Genomic DNA, 18,476 nt, shown 5'->3' with positions numbered 1-18,476 from the left:
TAACTTGTCATTAAAGTTTAATCAATTGAAAGTAATAAAAATAAAAGCATTTTACTTCATTCAATTTACACTTGCAAAAAAAACATACACACATAAACCTACATGGAAATTAAAGTCTTTTTCAATATCCTGAAGTCTGAAATATGTTTACTCATGTCATTAAATGTAGAGCTGTATTGAAGAAGCCGATTTTGCCAATATTTAGTTGAATCGGCATTTCTGCCAACTTCCGATACAGTACGCTTGTTAATTTTCGGCCGATATTACTGAAAAACGAAAGAGACTGCCATAACCTAAAAATCCACGAGTACCATTTTCACTTTTCGTAGTAGTACTGCATTCTTTCACATCGCATTATTTCTTAGCAAAATGTGCCAACCGTACATATCAAGGTTTAAAATCCATTTTTTTTCTTTCAACAATGTTCTTTAATTTAATATGTCATAAATAAATAATACATTACTATCACGGTAAATATACATCTCTGTTGTTACGGTAACTATAGTGCAAATATGGTAGCTATCAGGCTTCTGTAGTAATTATGGTATTCTACAAAGAATCTTTAGTTCTTATTATGGTAATTATCTTAAAATATCTATTGGGTTTGTACTGTAGTTATGGTACATCATCTATTTCTTCGTATGTTGTTGTTCATTTGTCTTTTCTTCATATTTACGTTCGCCATTACTATTTGAGACAGGAAGTTTCAGAAAAAATTTTAACGGACTTTATATCACACATTTAATGGCGTAAATGATGAGACCTCGGGCAATTTAAACGCTTTATACGGAAAAACCTATACCATGCGGGACCTCGTAAGCGAGTTTTACTGTATTTTTTTTCCCCCGTAAATAGTAAAAAACCGAATCCTTTGACGAATCCTATATCAGACCCGCCGAATCTTCGAATCCCTAGGATTCGGCGGATTCGGCGGATATTGGATTCGGTCGCCCCATCCCTAAAAAAAACCTCTCGCGTAAACGTCGCATGATGTTTTTGGTTCCGCTAATAGATTCGGAGCGCTTTGTGTGGTTATTTTTTCCGTATAAAACAATGTATTTTAAAACAGAAATCTAATATTTATTCGGACATTACCTCTTACTTATTTAATTAACGGAAAAATGTACTTGTCTGATGTGTAAATTTTCTTTTAAAAATGTTTATAAACATTATAACGTTCATCTTTACGTCCGCTTACAAAAATGTAGCCAGCGCTCGTTGCAATCATTAATGTTTGGTTATGTTGCTTCCCGTATAGAGCGCGCACACGTAGCCCAATATCGATATCTCACCGAGTGCATGCAGATCGCGCTCTCGGTTGAGTGCCGAGTTAACTACATCTGATAGCCCACACTCTTTCGTGGTGTGTATACGGCGATAGTTACGCGTTCGTTCGGCTTGCATTTGGATCACAGATTTTATTTTTCTATTTGAAGTTGAAAGGTTCTTGTTGCATGACTTATTAATTTAAATTGTTTGGCGTGCTCTTTTATACTTCACGTTTTAAATAAACGTACTTTCCATGAATTGGTTTTGTTTTTATGAATAACCTTATCTAACAAAAAAACTTTTTTCCGCATAATCGTCGCACCCCAACTTTTCAAACTTGATTTTAGAATAAAAAGTATGAGCATTATGCGAGAAAACACGGTAAAGTGTTTTCTGATAGGTAGTTAAATTAGACAGGTTGATATTTCCTTATAAAGGATATTATTTTTGTTTTATCTTTATTTGGTGAAACAAATTTTTTTGCACCAATTATCGACTTCTATAATGTCATTTTGCAATAAGAAGCAATCATTAATTATTGCAATTTTCCTGTATATTTTTAGGTCATTAGCAAAAAATACCAACAGAGTGGTTCATAGCCCGAGTGATATCATTTATAAATATTGTTACGAATGCAAACCGGACCGCAACACGCGCCAGGTTTCGAACTAGCTGGCGACCCTGCCAGGCCACTGTCATAATGCGCCGTGTCACATGGGGTCCACTGACATAAGGGTAGCCACGCATGCCCGGCCATAATCAAAGGGTCGTCGCTATCCCCCTCCCCCCTTCACACCCCGCGCGACATCACGCCTTGGCACTGTTATCAATCGCTGAGCGGCCTGGGGAATTCCACGGGCCGCTGTGCGGAGTGGCGCGAATTGATGCTGCTTTTCTGGTCTGTTCGGGAGTCGGGTCGGCCCGGGATGACGCGACTTGTTACCGCTGCTCTCGTCGGTTCTGCAAAGATGACCCATGACTACTTAATCAGCGATGCCGGCCTTCGCGGGAGTTCTGAGTAGATTCCGAGCAAGTCCTGCGACAGTTCCAGAGCTCTGAGAATCCCGCAAGCAAAGAGAAGTGTAACATCGGCGAAGAGGGTGAGACAACATGAAAGCAGTGTTGAGGTCAAAATGTAAAAATGGTACATTTTATCTGCACGAATATAGAGTTTTCTGGTGAATCGGGGTCACAGTGACACAGAGTAACATGCCGGGAATGTCACTGACCATGCTCTCCTGCAACTGCGCCAGACCCTTGAGCTGACACACATCAGATAGGATCTCATGTGCGTTGACGCCCCCCTCGCCCAGGTTGCTGGCCAGAATCTCCGCCTCCTTGATGTTGCGCTGCCGCACGTCCTCGGGGCTCTCCTCCTCCGTGGTCTCCTCCCGCCGCAGTGGCCACCGCCGGCGGTGAGCCGCCGCCTTGTGGGCCTGCAGGTCCGCCCAGTTGGGCAGCGACCTGCGGCATGAGCGCACACCATGCCCATCTGCACTCACAGCACACATCATACACAGCGAGGTGGAAGTGGACTCTCACCACGCCCTTGTCTGCACTCACCGCACACAACATACGCAGTGAGGTGGTAGTGAACTCGCACCACGCCCTTGTCGGCACTCAATGCACACAACATATGCAGCAAGGTGTAAGTGGACTCACACCATGCCCATGTCTGCACTCACTGCACACAAATACTTAAGAGAGGTGGCAGTGGACTCCAATTCCACAGACCAAGGTGCAACTCTTGGTCTGGCCATCTTCATTTTGGTTTTCCTTGCTTTCACTAAACCACACCATTTCACATTATTCCCATTATCCAACGCCTTTTCCATTATCCTTGGCCCATGTTTGTTTCTGACTGTAATTACCTTCCTGTCACCGTGACATTGATACAACATAATAATACAAGTAGGCAGCTTGACTACAGGACAGGACACATTTTAAACAAAATAATTTTATTTTATAACTGATAAAAAATCGTCCAAATCATCACACTGTGTTGAAACTAAAGAAGGTATCATTTTGGTACTTTGACAGAATCATGCATATTAATCTGACCAAACAATTACCTAAAAAAAGATAATATAACTGTAAGGTGTCATTAATATTAACGGTTTAATGTTTTAAGTTGTATAGAGGAGAAATAAATTATTATTTTTAATTATTCTTTTTTTCGCTAACCCACCCTAGGGTCACACTGGAAAAAGCTTTCAATAAAATAAAATTAGCCAATATTTCCAGGTTTTCCTTAGTTCACAACTTATTCTCAAACTGTTTTTAAGAAAAAGTTACTTGATTCAATTAAAGTACTACTAAATTATAACTACATTGTCACATATCAGTTGGGGTGTGCAAAGCTTTGGAAAGTTGAATCAAAGCCTATTTTCTTCCACTTGCAAATTAAATTACTTCGAAGATTCTGAAGACTATTCTTAAAGCAGAATATATGAAAGTTGGAAATAAAGCTGTTGTTCAGGGCCACAAATGACATCCGCTGTCAGCTACTGCATTTTTACCAGAGAATAGAACCAGCCAAGCAGCTAAAAATGGTTTAGAATTGTCAGCACCATTTTTTGGCTATGTATATGATACACATGCAGGCACTCCCTAACCTCCTAGTGAAGTATTTAAATGCCACTGGTTATGTTTATGTGACAGCTCAAAAAAATGGTCGACTCACATCACAAGAAAGTAAAAAAAGAAAACATGCTGGTGCCTTCCACACAACCACACAGGCATTGGAGATAAAATAAGTGGTGTATGTCATGCATGGTTGACACCTGCATTATATTCCCAGTACATGCACACATGTACTCCCCCTCTTTTATCTAAGAACCTGGTGCTGAGCTATGACTGTTGCCTCTCTCTTGACCCGTTGCCCCCATCTAGGCTTTCAATACACTCTGTTCATTATATAGGGATAGGCTAAGAAAATTTGACAGGTGACGGACATACATTGGCACCCAGGTATTGTTATAAAATAAATACTGATGTGTTGGTCCATTTTCCCGGTTAATCTGGTTCTCTGCAATTTAACCAGCACAGAGAACCATAAATATAATCACGGTACCAAGCAAATCTTAGCTGAACATTTTTTGGTGAAAATACAGCAGACTTCACGTAAAATGCTGTTGTTGGAGAACATCAATCACCTCAAGTCTTTCTAACATTCCTTCGTGCCACTAATTACCTAGTTAATTTTTTGGCACAATTAAATTTTTTTGATGAAAAACATTTTAAGGAACACCAGGAAATTTAAAAACTTTTCTTAATAATATACTCATATTTGGTGTGAATTTGAACTTTTGTTCATTGTCAGCCTAGGCCACAGCTTGCTTCCCAGCGCTAGCCTGCCCGGCACTCCTCTAGACCCCCTTTCCCATGCTGTCCCAGCAGCGTTTCATGGTTACCTGCGCCTCTGCTCACATACAGTGTCTGTTATTCAGCTCCTGCACCATGCTCCTGCAAACCTGCGCCTTTGTCACGCACAGTTTACATCTGCGACTGCTGCCTCTCTCTTGACCCCTTGCCACTGTCTAGGCTAGCATCATGGCATCAACCCCTTCTTCTTCTCCTCTTGGTATGTCCACAGTTTATACCTAGGCTTGTCACGCTGCCTCTGTACATCTGGTGTCCAATTATGAACCACCTCTTTCAGCCCTATGGCAACTTCTGAGCCCTGGATGTCATCTGCTGGTGCTTTTAAACTTTTAAACTTTGTGTTTATGCAACTCTGGACAGTATCATTACACACACTCTCAGATTCTCCACTTACAGTTCTATAGAGAATTCCTACTCTGTTCTTAAATCTGTCGAGCCAGCCATTCGAAGCATGAAATTCAACACCTAGGTTATGTGCTATTTTTACAGCTTTCTATCTTAAAATGGGGCTATTCGTTGTAATTCCAAGTGCCCTCTGTTCTTTAAACCACGCCAAGAGTAAAATTTCTACTTCTTCGTATTTACCAATTTTAATTTTTTTACACTTTGACGAAACATTAGTGGCCAAAAGTTGGTCTCGCTTCATCATGATTCCGTTCAAAGTAGACAGCGGCATCCCAAGTTTTTTTTTGCCATACTCACTTTTGGTATCAAAGGATTCGCATCAACTTCTGATATTATTTTCAGTTTTTCTTCAAACGACAATGCCTTGCGTTTAATGGTTCCTCTACTATTTGTAGATGCCATTATGCACTGTTTGCCAAAACACAAAATATTTATTATGCTTGATAACCTTAAAATCACACCTAAAAAGATCGCAAAACTAAAAAAGAGAAATGGCTGGTAGTAAATATGGCTTGCTGCGTATTCATCACGTGTTATAACACGAATAGGAAAAAAGGCATGTAAATGGAATAGACTCTTAGTCTATACAAATGCAAGCAGATGATTGGTCGAAGATAAAACTTGTAATAGCATGCGGCGTGTGGCACAGGATTCGACAGCCGTGCACGTTTCTCATTCGTCAGATTTTCTGCCTTGAATGGGGGAAATGGTGTGCAGATGGAACAGCATCTCAATGCAAGCAGATGATTGGCGTGCGGCGTCTGCAAAGGTTTTGACGGTCTTGTGCAAGTTCAAATAATTTTGTTATCGTTCAGAAATAAGTTAACTTTTGAAAATTAAAAATAAGTAGAGTTTAAAAATTTAAAGATAAAAATTATTTCATTTATTTTTCCCACAAACGCTGAACGTTATATGCGGGAAGCATCTATTAATGCAAACGTTATGAATGGTAAAAATTAACATAGGAATATATGGAAGTGATCAAGGGAATAATTTTGTGAACTTAATAAACAGGAAAACGTATTATGCGGGAACGTCTTAAACAAGTTTTACTGTATCTGTCTACAGTAGAATACAAGAGAAGTCTTTGTTCCCTGTCTCTGCGCATTGGTGCACAAGAGATACGACACTTGTGTTACCCCTCGATCCTCTTTTTGACTGCTTTCTGTGCTACTTTATTACTGTAGGAGGGAGTTAGGCAGAATTCTTGAGCCCACTTTTCTCCCCCTCACCATTACTTCTTTACAACTCCTAATAACAAAAGGTGTATCCCTTCCCAGCTATTATATTTTTTTTTTTTAACCAGTCCTGTTCCAGAACAGACAAAAAAACAGCAAGCTACCCTTTCTTGTCAGTTTCTTTTTTAAAAACTAGCATGTATGTTACAGTCAGTGAGAAATTCAAGCTGAAGAATGTAAAAAGCCGGGCTTTGAAGTGCGGCTTTCAAAGCCTTAACAATGGCTAGAGACCCCGAAAAATGGTGAAGCGCGAAATTCACGAAATAACGTGAAATTTTGATACTTTAAACGAATTTTGCGACTTTCCTTTGATTTTGACATAATCGCGAAATTCACGCTTTTTCGCACAAAATAATGTCCTTATGTCGTAAGTTCTATTTATTTACGCCATCATAAACATAGGCGTGAAATAAACATAGACTGAAAGACTAGTGCCGTGATATTATCTTCGTTTTGACACGTTACTGAAATCCACATATTTTTATTACTCTGTTTACAAGCAGTAAATATTGCCATCGCAAATGAAAACAAAATGTAAAAATGGTCAACAATCGATATGTGCGCACTACCAACATAACAAATTGACTCCACAGTTTTCGTGTTTTGAATAATGGTCGTTTCTGCCGCAAGGCGCACTGGTGTCGATTTTTCTAACCTAATTTAATCGCATCGAGCTAAGATGGCAGTCATTTTTGCGTGCACATTTCTGTGAGTGTTTACAACTACCGTCCACATTTTGTAAGTTTTATGATACAATTGAATTTGTGGCTAAGATATCGAAAACTTCGACAATGTTTGATCGCGAAAGAGAGATAATATCGGATGATTTTATATTTTTGATCAGCGGGACAAAATTATGATGTGCAAGTTCTGCAACGTGCGGGTTGATTGTACACGCAAAGACACGTGCAAAAATCATGTGGCAAATCACACACACAAAACAAAACAAAAAAGACAATTATTTTGTCAAGTATTCTACCGTGTCTAAACAAATCTCGATAGGCGACAGCGTGAATAAAGCAAACAAGCCTGAAAGTGCAGAAAACAAGAATTTTTTTTCTGATTTTGTTAATATGATGCTGTAAGTTAACATTCCTTTGGAAAAAGCTGATCATCCAGCTATGAGGGAATGGTGTAACACCCATGTTGAAGGTTAGCCTTATTTATTTAGAAATGTTTTCCCCCTCTAATAAAAGTTCATAAGCATATGTAGGCCTACAATATTATCGATTAACTTACCTTTACTTCAAATAAATATGCAAGTACCTCAGATTAACAAACACATAAATAGGATGGATTGCATTGTGAAATGGTGAGCACACCACAATATATTTTTGACTGATTGATTGATGGTTTGACTCTGTAATCCAGCAGTACCTAATCTAGAAAAGGTTAGGTTAGGTTTGACTAAGAATTGTTTTGAATAAATTAGCCCATTAATATTTTTCAGCAATAACCTTATAAATGCTACCTATTTATAAGTATATTGTAAGTAGGGATGGGACGAATCCACATTTTGGTCGAATCCGAATCCTTGTTCGAATCCTCAGTGTTTGTCATCGAATCTCGAATCCCAGTCCCACACTTCGCTTCACCACATGTTATTAAAAAAAATCACACATTTATTTTAAAAAATTACATAGGCCTATGTATTAAAAAAAATCACATGTGTATTTATAAAATTATAAAATAAGTGCATAGTGTATACACCTGATATAAAATAGAGACAAATAACTTCAAAAACCACACACGTAAGTTTGCATCTGTCTAATTCTCTGTTAAATTAATCCTTCCTATGTTTTCAATAAAATACGTTTGTATAACAAACACCATTTAAAAAAAGTTACGTTTTTTTCTGCAATGTTATATTATTGAAAGTTGGAAATGATAGAGTAGTTATGCTAATTGACAAAATGCAGCGTAGTTTATCTTATGTTTGTGCCATTTCCGTTAACTTTATAATATAGTTTAGGTATACCTACAATTTTCTAGAGCTGGACGAACCTCAGTTCTCTGGTTTCGAACCGAGCCGAACCGAACCTCATACAGAAATAATTGTTTTCAATTAAAATGAACCGATGACCAGCATTTTGGTCTTTAACTGAGTGGTGAGAAAGAAAGGTTCTCCATCCATATGTAAAATTAAAACATTATATAGCTTAGCTTATATATATATACCAACTTTTAATTCGTGAAGAAGTTACATCTAAATTTCAAAAAGACTATATTCCTTTTTAAGTGTACACTAACCTTCATTTTAAAAAAATATTATAAAGATGACGAACATTCAGCATAAGGCCACATAACATATTTTTGTGGTAGACATAACCTAACATTTTTAATAAGTAAAACTTTTTAATAGGACATAAAAAAAAAGACGAATGTGAATTAAGTTACCTATCCACATATTATTGTGGTAGACATAACCTAACATTTTTAATAAGTAAAACTTTTTAATAGGACATCAAAAAAAGGCGAATGTGAATTAAGTTACCTATCTACATTACAAAACCCGCTGTCTGCAGTTGCTGTTTTCTTGGAAGAATGCTGCTCGTTAGAAGAAACTTTAGACGGTTTTTTTGGGGTGGTTCTGGGTCATCCGGGTCGTCATTATCTTTTCTCCATTTGTAAAACTTCAACGACGTTAGCCTGCTCATCGCAAATCACCTCAAGAACAATAGTATTGTAAACGTAACGTAAAAAGTGTGGTTATAGAAATTTGCGTCGGAAAAAAGAAAACACGAGAAATAATGATGGCTGCCGCGACTACGCTAGTCAACTTAGTACCGTACTGTAACATTTACTGGACCAGTACTTTTAATACACAAGATTATATTAATATTTTCATTACCTGACTGTTATGACCAAAAAGGCCAAAGAAAATAAATACATCCCAGTAATTTAAAATACGTAATTTACGTAATCATTTCCTACCGCATTTGTCTTGTGTTAACTTGATCACGTTAGTTTTGCCGAAATACGAGAGTTCTCGTACAAGCGCTTTAGTTTAACGTATGGGGTACGCAATGTTTGGTGATTTTACAACACTTCTCGTATACGCACTATAGCTAAAGGTATAATATACAATACCTTTGGCATTTGTACGATAGTTTATATTACGTAGTACGACAAATGCATACAAAATTCTCTAAAGTAATCAAAAAACAAAGCGCGCCCATATGAAAAGATGCTATGCGAGTTATGCGACGATTAATAATTTTATTTTTATTTTGTCTGCGCTTGAAACTGTTGAGGCGACGATTATGCGATAAAAGTCGGAATATTACAAGTAATAGAATTTTGTTGAGCTGTTTTGTGAATGGTCTCAAATGGGGGTTAGAAAATTAGAAAAACTTATTTTTTTTTTAAACGAACGTTCGGTTTTTCGAATATATTTTAAGAGGTTTCGAACCGAACCGAACGTAAGGGTTCGGTTCGGGTTCAAAATTTTCAAACTTCGCCCAGCACTACAATTTTCAATTACTACCTAAAACTCTTAAAAACCCACCTCGAATCCCACCTCGAATCCCACCTCGGATCCTACGAATCCTCGAATCCATAGGATTCGGTATATTCGACGAATCCAAGATTCGAAAATCCCATCCCTAATTGTAAGTTATGTATACATTTTAGGTGCAGGGGATTTGCCATCATCAGCCAACACTCTTAGAGAAACTTATGTCCCAAAAATTGGCCAGGCAAATAAGGAAGCAGTAAGGCTGTGAGGTTTTTTTACACCGCCAATGGCATAAATTTTTCACAATTTTTTGGGGTCTCTACTGATTGCTTATTTTTACACTGATTTTTTGCACCGCTTGCTAATTTTTACACAGGTTTTTTTGCACCGCTTTTGTCATTTTTTTGCACCGCTTTTGTCATTTTTTTACACCGAAATGAGCCAGTTTTATTTACCATTTTCTGGGGTCCCTAACGATGGCTGTAGTTTTCTCATGGAATGCTGCATTTAAAATTGAAGAATCTCACGCAAAAAAAAATTATGTTGGGTCACTGTTGCATCTTAAAAACCTGTTGAAATAGACATGTGGAGATTGTGCCAGTTCACTGACATTTACAAAGTGTGGGGTAAAGAGAGAGGGAGAACCATCAACCCTGCATAACGACACGCACTCACAGACACACACATACTGGCTGGTTTATTTTTATATTTCCCCTCCTCCAGCCGAATGCCAGCGCAGCAAATCACGTCACTCGCCGGCGCCAGCTGCGGCTGGGTGACTGGATCGGCAGCCAGGCAGGCGCCATTCATAGTGCTTTTTACGCACTGCTCATATATTTTAACTAAACAATTTATACTTACTCGTAACATTCTTATTAAAAACAAACACAGGAGAGTTAATCACACACTTACGACACACCGCAATTAAATAATTTCTCTCTTTTTTTTTTTACCAAAGTTATAAATTTGCATAAGAATCACACTATCTGAAAAAAAAAAAAAGATCACAGGAGCATGACATTTTCTCTTCAAATAACTACCCCTGGGAGAATTTCCATAACTTTTCCAGGAATTCAAGTAAATTGCCTTACTTTCACAACCAATTATAACTTGCCTGAGTTTCCCTGACTTTCAGAACGTGGACACCCTAAATAGCAGATGGCGTACTTGTCGAACTGACAAAGGAGCCGTTCACATGATCTACATGTACTTCTTTAGGCGCGTTGAGGATGAAAGTGCAATGCTGCAGCGAGAGGGAGGGGCCTCACTTGATGAAGCGACTGATGTCCTCGTCCTTGAGCCAGGCGGCGCTGCAGACGCGCTTGTCCTCGGAGTCGGGCTGGACGATGCCGCGGTAGGCTGCCTGGCAGGTCTCGCGGTAGTTGCGCAATATGCTGCAGATGATGGAGAGGAAGTGCTCGGCATACGCGGGCAGGGCTTGCATCAGCTGCCGCAGGTCCTGGATGCAGCTCTCCACCTTCACGGTGCTCTGTGCGACACACAACACTCCTGGCAACACTCCGCCACATACATACAAGTGCTAATGCAAAATAGTATTTACAATCTTGACAAAATTAAATATGTAGTTTTAATGCAAACCAGTTCATATTGACTTTTAACTTTATTTGTCCAGTAAAAAGCTTCTTAAAATTAAAAAAAAAAAAAAAAAAAACTATTTCACACCTTTACACACATTTATTAAAATCGGGAAATAACTCAAAGACAGGTACAGTAAAAGTGTTCTGTTCTTGCAACAAAAATTTAATTCCACAGAATATTACACAACAATTGTAGAAAAATTTAAATGCTACAATTTTAGCCAGAACTGAAATTTGATCCCAGGTAACACAGAAATCTTTACAGCCAAAACTTTCATGAGGAAAGGTGGAAAATTCCATTTTTGGGTGCTATAACATAGTTTGTGTAGGTGAGACGTCCCTCTTTTTAACTCCCCTAAAGCCAATAAATACTTACTATCTGAAGCCTATGTGACACATAAATGAATGATTATTAATTCTTCGCAAATTGCGAGCAGTGGGCAGCAGGGCAGTAGCAGAGTGCATTCACTTGTGGGAGTTCTTTGAGACTAGGTCCAGACCTTTTTTTGGTGAACATTTTTGTAAGGAGACTAGGGATGATAAGTTTAACTAAAATTAAACAAGTGAAAAAAATAACACATCTTCTATATATGTACTTATAAAACTTATCTTAAAAATAAACTACTGTAATTTATAACTGTTCACTATTCATGAAGTGCCTATTTTCAACCACTTTTGCAGCCCTACACCACTTTAACTTGACCAAATAATTTTGAATATGAGGTATGAACACCAAAATTCTTGGGTGATTTAGGAAACATTTTTGAGCAAGAAATAAATGTCATGAGTGAAAAATCATGCATGGAAAACCAAATGCCATGTTAATTTATAGAATGCATTAATTTATATAATGCATTGAATAAAGAATAACTAAACTAATTATACTAATATTCTACTTACAATTATATATTTTCAGAAAAGCTATTGGTAATATGTACTTATTTAATAAAACAAAATAGTTGTTTTCATAAGAATTGGGCAAGATCCCAAGATCCCAATTTTCCGATGAAAAGATTCTCTCCCGAAACGTGAGTCTGGAAATAACTTTATTCCGTTTCCCGAATTTACTGTGGAAGTATACATGTTAACGTGTCAAAATTGTTTGTAACAAACAATTTTCAAAGAAAGCTCTGCGCTTCAAAGTAAGTCAATTCATGCACGCTTCAGAAAATGCACCATTTTCAGCAGTTCAAGATCAAAACTATTAACGGTAGCATATAAACATTCACGTGATCATAAACAAGCACTTTATTCAGCATTTAAAACACATAATAAATAGGGACAAGATTAAATGGTAAATACTGATAAAAATTAAATAACACCAAAAATGATGTCAATACACCATATAACACCGAAATGGGAAAAAATAAATTAATTTGCATATTTAATCAAACAAAACTCAGATTAAAAAAAAATTTAATCTTTTAATATATTTAACATGAAAATTATTTTGCGTGGAGTTGGTACCAAAATGTATGTTCTTAATAGATTTAATTTTTTTACAATGCAACTGTTATTTGTAACTAATTTTTACATAATGATATTGGTAAATTTAAAAAAAAAAACATATATACTTTGTGATTTATTTTTACCAGTAGTTTGACATGCTTATTACAAATTATTATACTGTAAAAATACATCGTGTATGTCAAAATGACACTGTATTGGTAAAGTAAGTATCCTTGAAAATGGTGCTATCTTCATGAACAAACAGCATTCATAAAAACTAAAAATAATAACACCAAAATCTCCTTTTTTAAAAATGAAATTGGGGTAAAAATAAAACTATAAAATTTTGTGTCTAATAATAAATTATCAAAGTTATTTCACATCAGTCCGAAACAGTAGCAGAACGAATCATCCAAGATAAAAAAATACTAACTATTTAACATAATAATATTGTAAGAAAATTAGTTTGTTTCGTACCACATACAGGTACAGTAGAACTCCAATTATCCGTACTCCAGCTATCCAGATCACTTTGAGAAAAAAAAAAAATATTTTATCAAACCAATGAGTTATGTTTTTTCGTTCAACAGTTATCAGTTTTTACTGACATATCAGTGCTTTATTATACTCTTTTTACAGTGAGTGTATTGTAGTGACTACTGCGTACACAGATGATGAGTCATCAATCAAGCCAGCACTGTTCGTTTTGTCAGTGCCAGTTGCCAGTTAGTTCTTCTGTGTCCTTCACTCAGACTGGTTTGTTGTTATTCATTCCTTCTTCCATGTACATTTTTGTTTTGTGCAGGTGTTTTATTTTTCTGTGCATTATGTCATCTAAAAGAAAACGTGTTGTGTTATTGTTGGCAGAATAAATAAAAATCCTTGAAGTAGTGGATAAAGGAAAAACAGGCAAGCAGTAAGTTGAGGAGTTTGGCGTTGAAACATCATAGGGATGCACGAATCCTTGATTTTCAGTTCGGTTCAAATCTGATTTGAATCCCTGGCAATTTTTGAGGTATGAATCCGATTTCGAATATTAAGCACAGAATAATTTAAAATAACCGATTAATTAAAAAATGTGTGTTCTCTTTTTTCTAACTGTAACTACTGGCAATTATTTCTTACACTGAGATTGAAATGTTTATAATTAAGTAAACTTAATAATAAACACTATAAACGATGAAAACCAAAACATGAAGCAAGTTTCAAATATTCCTTACTTGGCCTACCTAATTCAATTGGTTTTCACAAGTTTCTATTACATGAATGCTTAAAGACAGCTCATTTATAGGCCTATATTGATATGTTTTGGTGCAGTTTGAAGTACATAATTAACTGTATATCATATTCATTTATGTAAGAACTTAGTTGTAGCCGTAATGTAAGCAAGCTAAAGCAGTATTTTTTAAATAAAAATAATACAATATTCTATGATTACTGCAACTGACTGCAAATCAAGCAAAATATGTTGGGCTACTCTTTTTATACATCTAATTTTATTATCAATACTATTGTTCACAATAATAATGATATAGGCTAATACAACATGCCTACAACTATTTATAAGAACAAAAAAAAAAGAAGTTGGTAACTTGTATGTATGTAATTGTTTTTAGTTTCTAGTTTGCTATATGACGATATTCGTAATTACAGTTTCAGCTCTCGAAATCTTGAAATTATTTTAATGTCACTGAGTTAATTATTTAATTTACGTTTCTTTCTTTGATACATCATATTATAAATACTTACGTAATAGTAGCCTAATTTAATTTTTCACTGCTAGTATTTTAAGCCTATTACCGTATTTGCTCGCGTAAAGGCCCCGCCCGCATATACGCCCCCCCCCCCCCTCCTATTTTTGTAAAAATTTTTGAGAAAAAATTTAAAAACACGTTTATCTGAGGGCAGGGCAGCTTGGCATGCATCAAACAGCAAGCCATGTATTGTGAGCGGCGGGAGGTGATTTTGTAAGCGGCAGTGATACAGAGACAGGTATTATAGTTTGTCCGCTCTCAGTAGGACCGTCGTGAGGCGTGACAGACGTACGCAGTTAGTCGTATCTCAAACGACATAAAGATAAAGAAAGCTGTACTCGCGCCCTTGTGTTGATGTGCAGTGTTGTCGGAGAAGAAGAGGGGAAGTAAAGGAGGAAGGGAAGTGGGTGCAGTCAGCAAGCGCTGCTGATATTTCTAACACTCATTTGTCTCTCTTTCTTTCTTTTTTTTTCCTAACCTAAGTTAAAACTAAGTGTGTAAGGGAGGAATCTAGGTAGGGAAGACTCTAAGTGCGTCTCAGGGCAAGCCCTATACGCTCTAAACATGCGGGTTTTTAACCATGCAGAAAAGGTCACGTGCATCATGTGCTAGGAGGGGATTGGCCAGCCATGGCAGACGTTTTCGCCATGACTAACTCCCCTCACTCTTAATTCTAGACTAAAACTAGATAAGTTGGGCCCAGGTAAAACCTCCATAGACAGAGGCAAAACCCTGGGCACATACATGCGGGATGCAAAGGTCATGCATTATTACAAGCAGGTGGATTACAGGAATAGAAGGATGGTCCTGGAAGAAGAGTGGGGCGTGTTAGAAGTTCTACGATGCAAGGGGTGGGGCACTTGGACTTTTAGTCCGCATTGGTTTGGTCAGGTCTGGTCTTTTGGGGGCGGCTTATGCCGTTTCCCGTCGTGCTGCCAGTTAGCACTCATTGTGGCTGTGTAATATGATCGTGTAAGTGGGGCGGTCGCGAACTGTGGCGTCGGACTAGACTCCAGAGTGGTGACAGAGCTTCAAGTCGACCTGTCGCCAGTAAAAAGCTGTCGGTCAGTTAGAGAAATTGCCACCATCTGTCATTGAAAAGTCCTAGCTGCAGTACTACGCTGTGTGAGCTGCGGTCGCGAGCAGAGTATCGAGCCAGACTCCAGAATGGTGACATAGCTTTAGGTCGACCTGTTGCCAGCAAAAGGCAGTCGGTCAGTTAGAGAAATTGCCTCCTGTCATTGAAAGACTCTAGCCTAGCATCTACGCTGTTAATCTTCGAAGGATAATTTATTTATTCCATTGTGAGTGACAGCATCCTGCCATTGTACGGCTGGTTCCTTAGCGAGTAGCGATTTGGGAAGGAAGGGGGGGTGTTTGAAATCAACTGAAAATTTCGGAAAACATCTATTACGACCCCCCCTCTGTTACGACCCAATTCCTGGGAACCGTGAGGGGTCGTTTCAGAGAGGTTTGACTGTACATAGTTTCAGATTCTGCTAGAAACATGAAATCTGCAGCTGCTAAAACAAGTTGGCATTCATTTAGCGGTTTAGGGCACACTTTGCAGCTAGCCATAAATGATGCCAAAAAGGAAACTCCTGGGATTGAGGCAATGTGCAAAAAAAGTTGTGCTATAGTGGGGCACTACAAACGTAGCTCCCAAGCTCGTCAGCGTCTTCATGAATACAAAAACAGATGGGAAAACCAGAACATGAATTGATCCAGGATGTAGACACCCGATGGAACAGTGAGTTTGCTATGTTGAAACGACTTGTTGAACAAAAAGAGCCTGCAGAATTAGCTTCTTCTGATGGTGTTGACAATTTGACTGCCAATGAATGGAAACTCCCAGAAGAGGCAGTCAGAATTTTAGAGCCAATAAATGAAGTAACTAAAGAATTTAGTAGACAAGACTACCCCACACAATTTCTCTAGTTACAGTAAAACCTCAATTCTACGTACACTCACGGTTCTCCAAAATTTGTCCGTACGACTGAGTTGTACATACGAACCAGTGAGGCCTAAATCACATCCATTTGTGGTTACTCTCCCCCCCCCCCCCTTCCCAACCTTTTTCCCTCTGCTGCCACGGGAAATGAATTGCTGTTGCCGTGTCTATAAGGTCACGTACATGTGCCTTTGGCAAACAAGTAAGGTTTTTTACGTGTATGTTTATTATGCTGATGTATTTTCGATCGAAATGATATCCTATTCATGCAGAAACAACACTTGAGCTAATCAAACATAAAAATAAAAATAAAAAGACTCAACACTATGTCTAGGCCAAATATACAGCTTACGAAGGCAGTGTCGTACACCCCGTTTTTACATTTTTTATATTTTATATCAATAAAATAATAATAATTAACATGTGTAACATATTCGCTCAAATAAAAAAAATACCGTGGGTTCTTTATAAATGTAGATAAGATTAGCTAGAAGGCCTAAAAACATTGTGAAAAACGTAACGTTTATAGTCGGCAGTGAGCATTTTAAATCGCAAAATATATATATTTTATACAGTTTCTTTTATTTCTAAACATGTATTAATTTAAGCCTAGGCGTATAAAAGAAGCATAGCAATGGGTATCACATGCTACACAGAATATTACGTCGCACTTTAAGGCCATGCCGAAATACTGGTACGAGACAAAAAACTTCACAAAAAAAATGAGCGGAGTCTTGTAACTGTTTTATACGTATTTAATAATTTAAGAAGTATTACACAGTTGACGCATATTTTTTAACTAACCATTTCTTTTTGGGAATTGTAAATAATAATTAATCATTGGTATCAACACATCAAGATGAACGTAAACTTGAACATGTCACGGCAGCGAGAAAACTGGTGCGTATACCAATAAACTGGTATCAGAACTGGACAAAACTGGTACACGGGAGGTGGAGCTTATATTTTTTTTCGCTAAGCTCGCATCTATTGGCTGGCTGCTGATGGAAGGTCACGAGTCTGGGCGGAGCATAGAGTGAGTTATACTGCGCATGCACAGCTCAGCGAACAAAGAGAGCCAGCCGGCGGCTACCACCACGCCGTAACAACAGCTGACCGAGTACATTGACCTTTCTCCGCGTACGGCGCGCTATTGATGGTAAATTTCCATCAATTTGCGGCCCTTTTTTTTAAATTTTTTACTGTGACGCAATGTGTATGTAAACTGTATTTGTTATAAAGGCTGTATTTTAATAAACTTTAACATATTTCTTACACTTTTCATATTTTTTTGCCTTATTTTTCACGGTTTCTGAAAATCTGTACCCTGTATATACGACCGAGGTGTATGTACGAACCGGGGGCCGTACGAGCGAGGTTTTACTGTATATCAGTTATTGATGGGATAAAAAACTTGTTAAGATACATTTGTGTGCAAAGCAGAACCAGGCGAAGGCATAATTTTTGGACGAAATTTGTTGAAGGCTGTATTCTCAAGATTTCCTGATTACAAATCAAAAGATGAATCTGTTGCTGCAATGCTTGTTGATCCTAGATTTAAATCAGTACTTTTGAAGGATCATGAGAAAAAGAAAGGTGTAAGTATTTTAAAAACATTAATTTCCAAAGACTGTGCGGATAGCAGCCATTCTAAAGCACAAAGAGTTGAAAGACAAACTGAAACCTCAGGGAATTTAAGTGTTTGGAGTTGCTTTGAAGAACAGTCTGCAAAGTTGGATGCATCATGTTCAAATACTCGGAAAGATATGGTGAAAAAGACATCCTTTTGTACTTAAATGAACCCATTCATAAACGTACTACTAACCATATCAGTGGTGGCAAGAAAACCAAGTTCGCCACAGATATGTTTCTGATGCTGCGAGAACACTATTGTGCATTCCTGCAACATCTGTTCCAAGTGAACGCCTGTTTTCCTCGGCAGGAAATATCGTAACAGCACGGAGAGAGAAT

General features: G+C 37.6%; 1 protein-coding gene across 1 annotated transcript in view; it reads right to left on the bottom strand.

Moving 5' to 3' along the window:
• LOC134531057 (exocyst complex component 4) overlaps positions 1 to 18,476 on the bottom strand; it is a 144,321-nt gene that overhangs the window by 58,396 nt on the left and 67,449 nt on the right. The window contains exons 10-11 of the mRNA XM_063366571.1: positions 11,022 to 11,242; positions 2,499 to 2,733 (exon numbers count right to left, since the gene is read on the bottom strand). Of these exons, the coding sequence (XP_063222641.1) occupies positions 2,499 to 2,733; positions 11,022 to 11,242 (456 nt within the window). The remainder of the gene's footprint in view (positions 1 to 2,498; positions 2,734 to 11,021; positions 11,243 to 18,476) is intronic.

The sequence above is a fragment of the Bacillus rossius genome, chromosome 3, assembly GCF_032445375.1.
Source record: "Bacillus rossius redtenbacheri isolate Brsri chromosome 3, Brsri_v3, whole genome shotgun sequence".
NCBI classification, from domain to species: domain Eukaryota; kingdom Metazoa; phylum Arthropoda; class Insecta; order Phasmatodea; family Bacillidae; genus Bacillus; species Bacillus rossius.
Note: the sequence above shows the minus strand (reverse complement) of the source record. Positions and strands in the feature narration are given on the sequence as shown.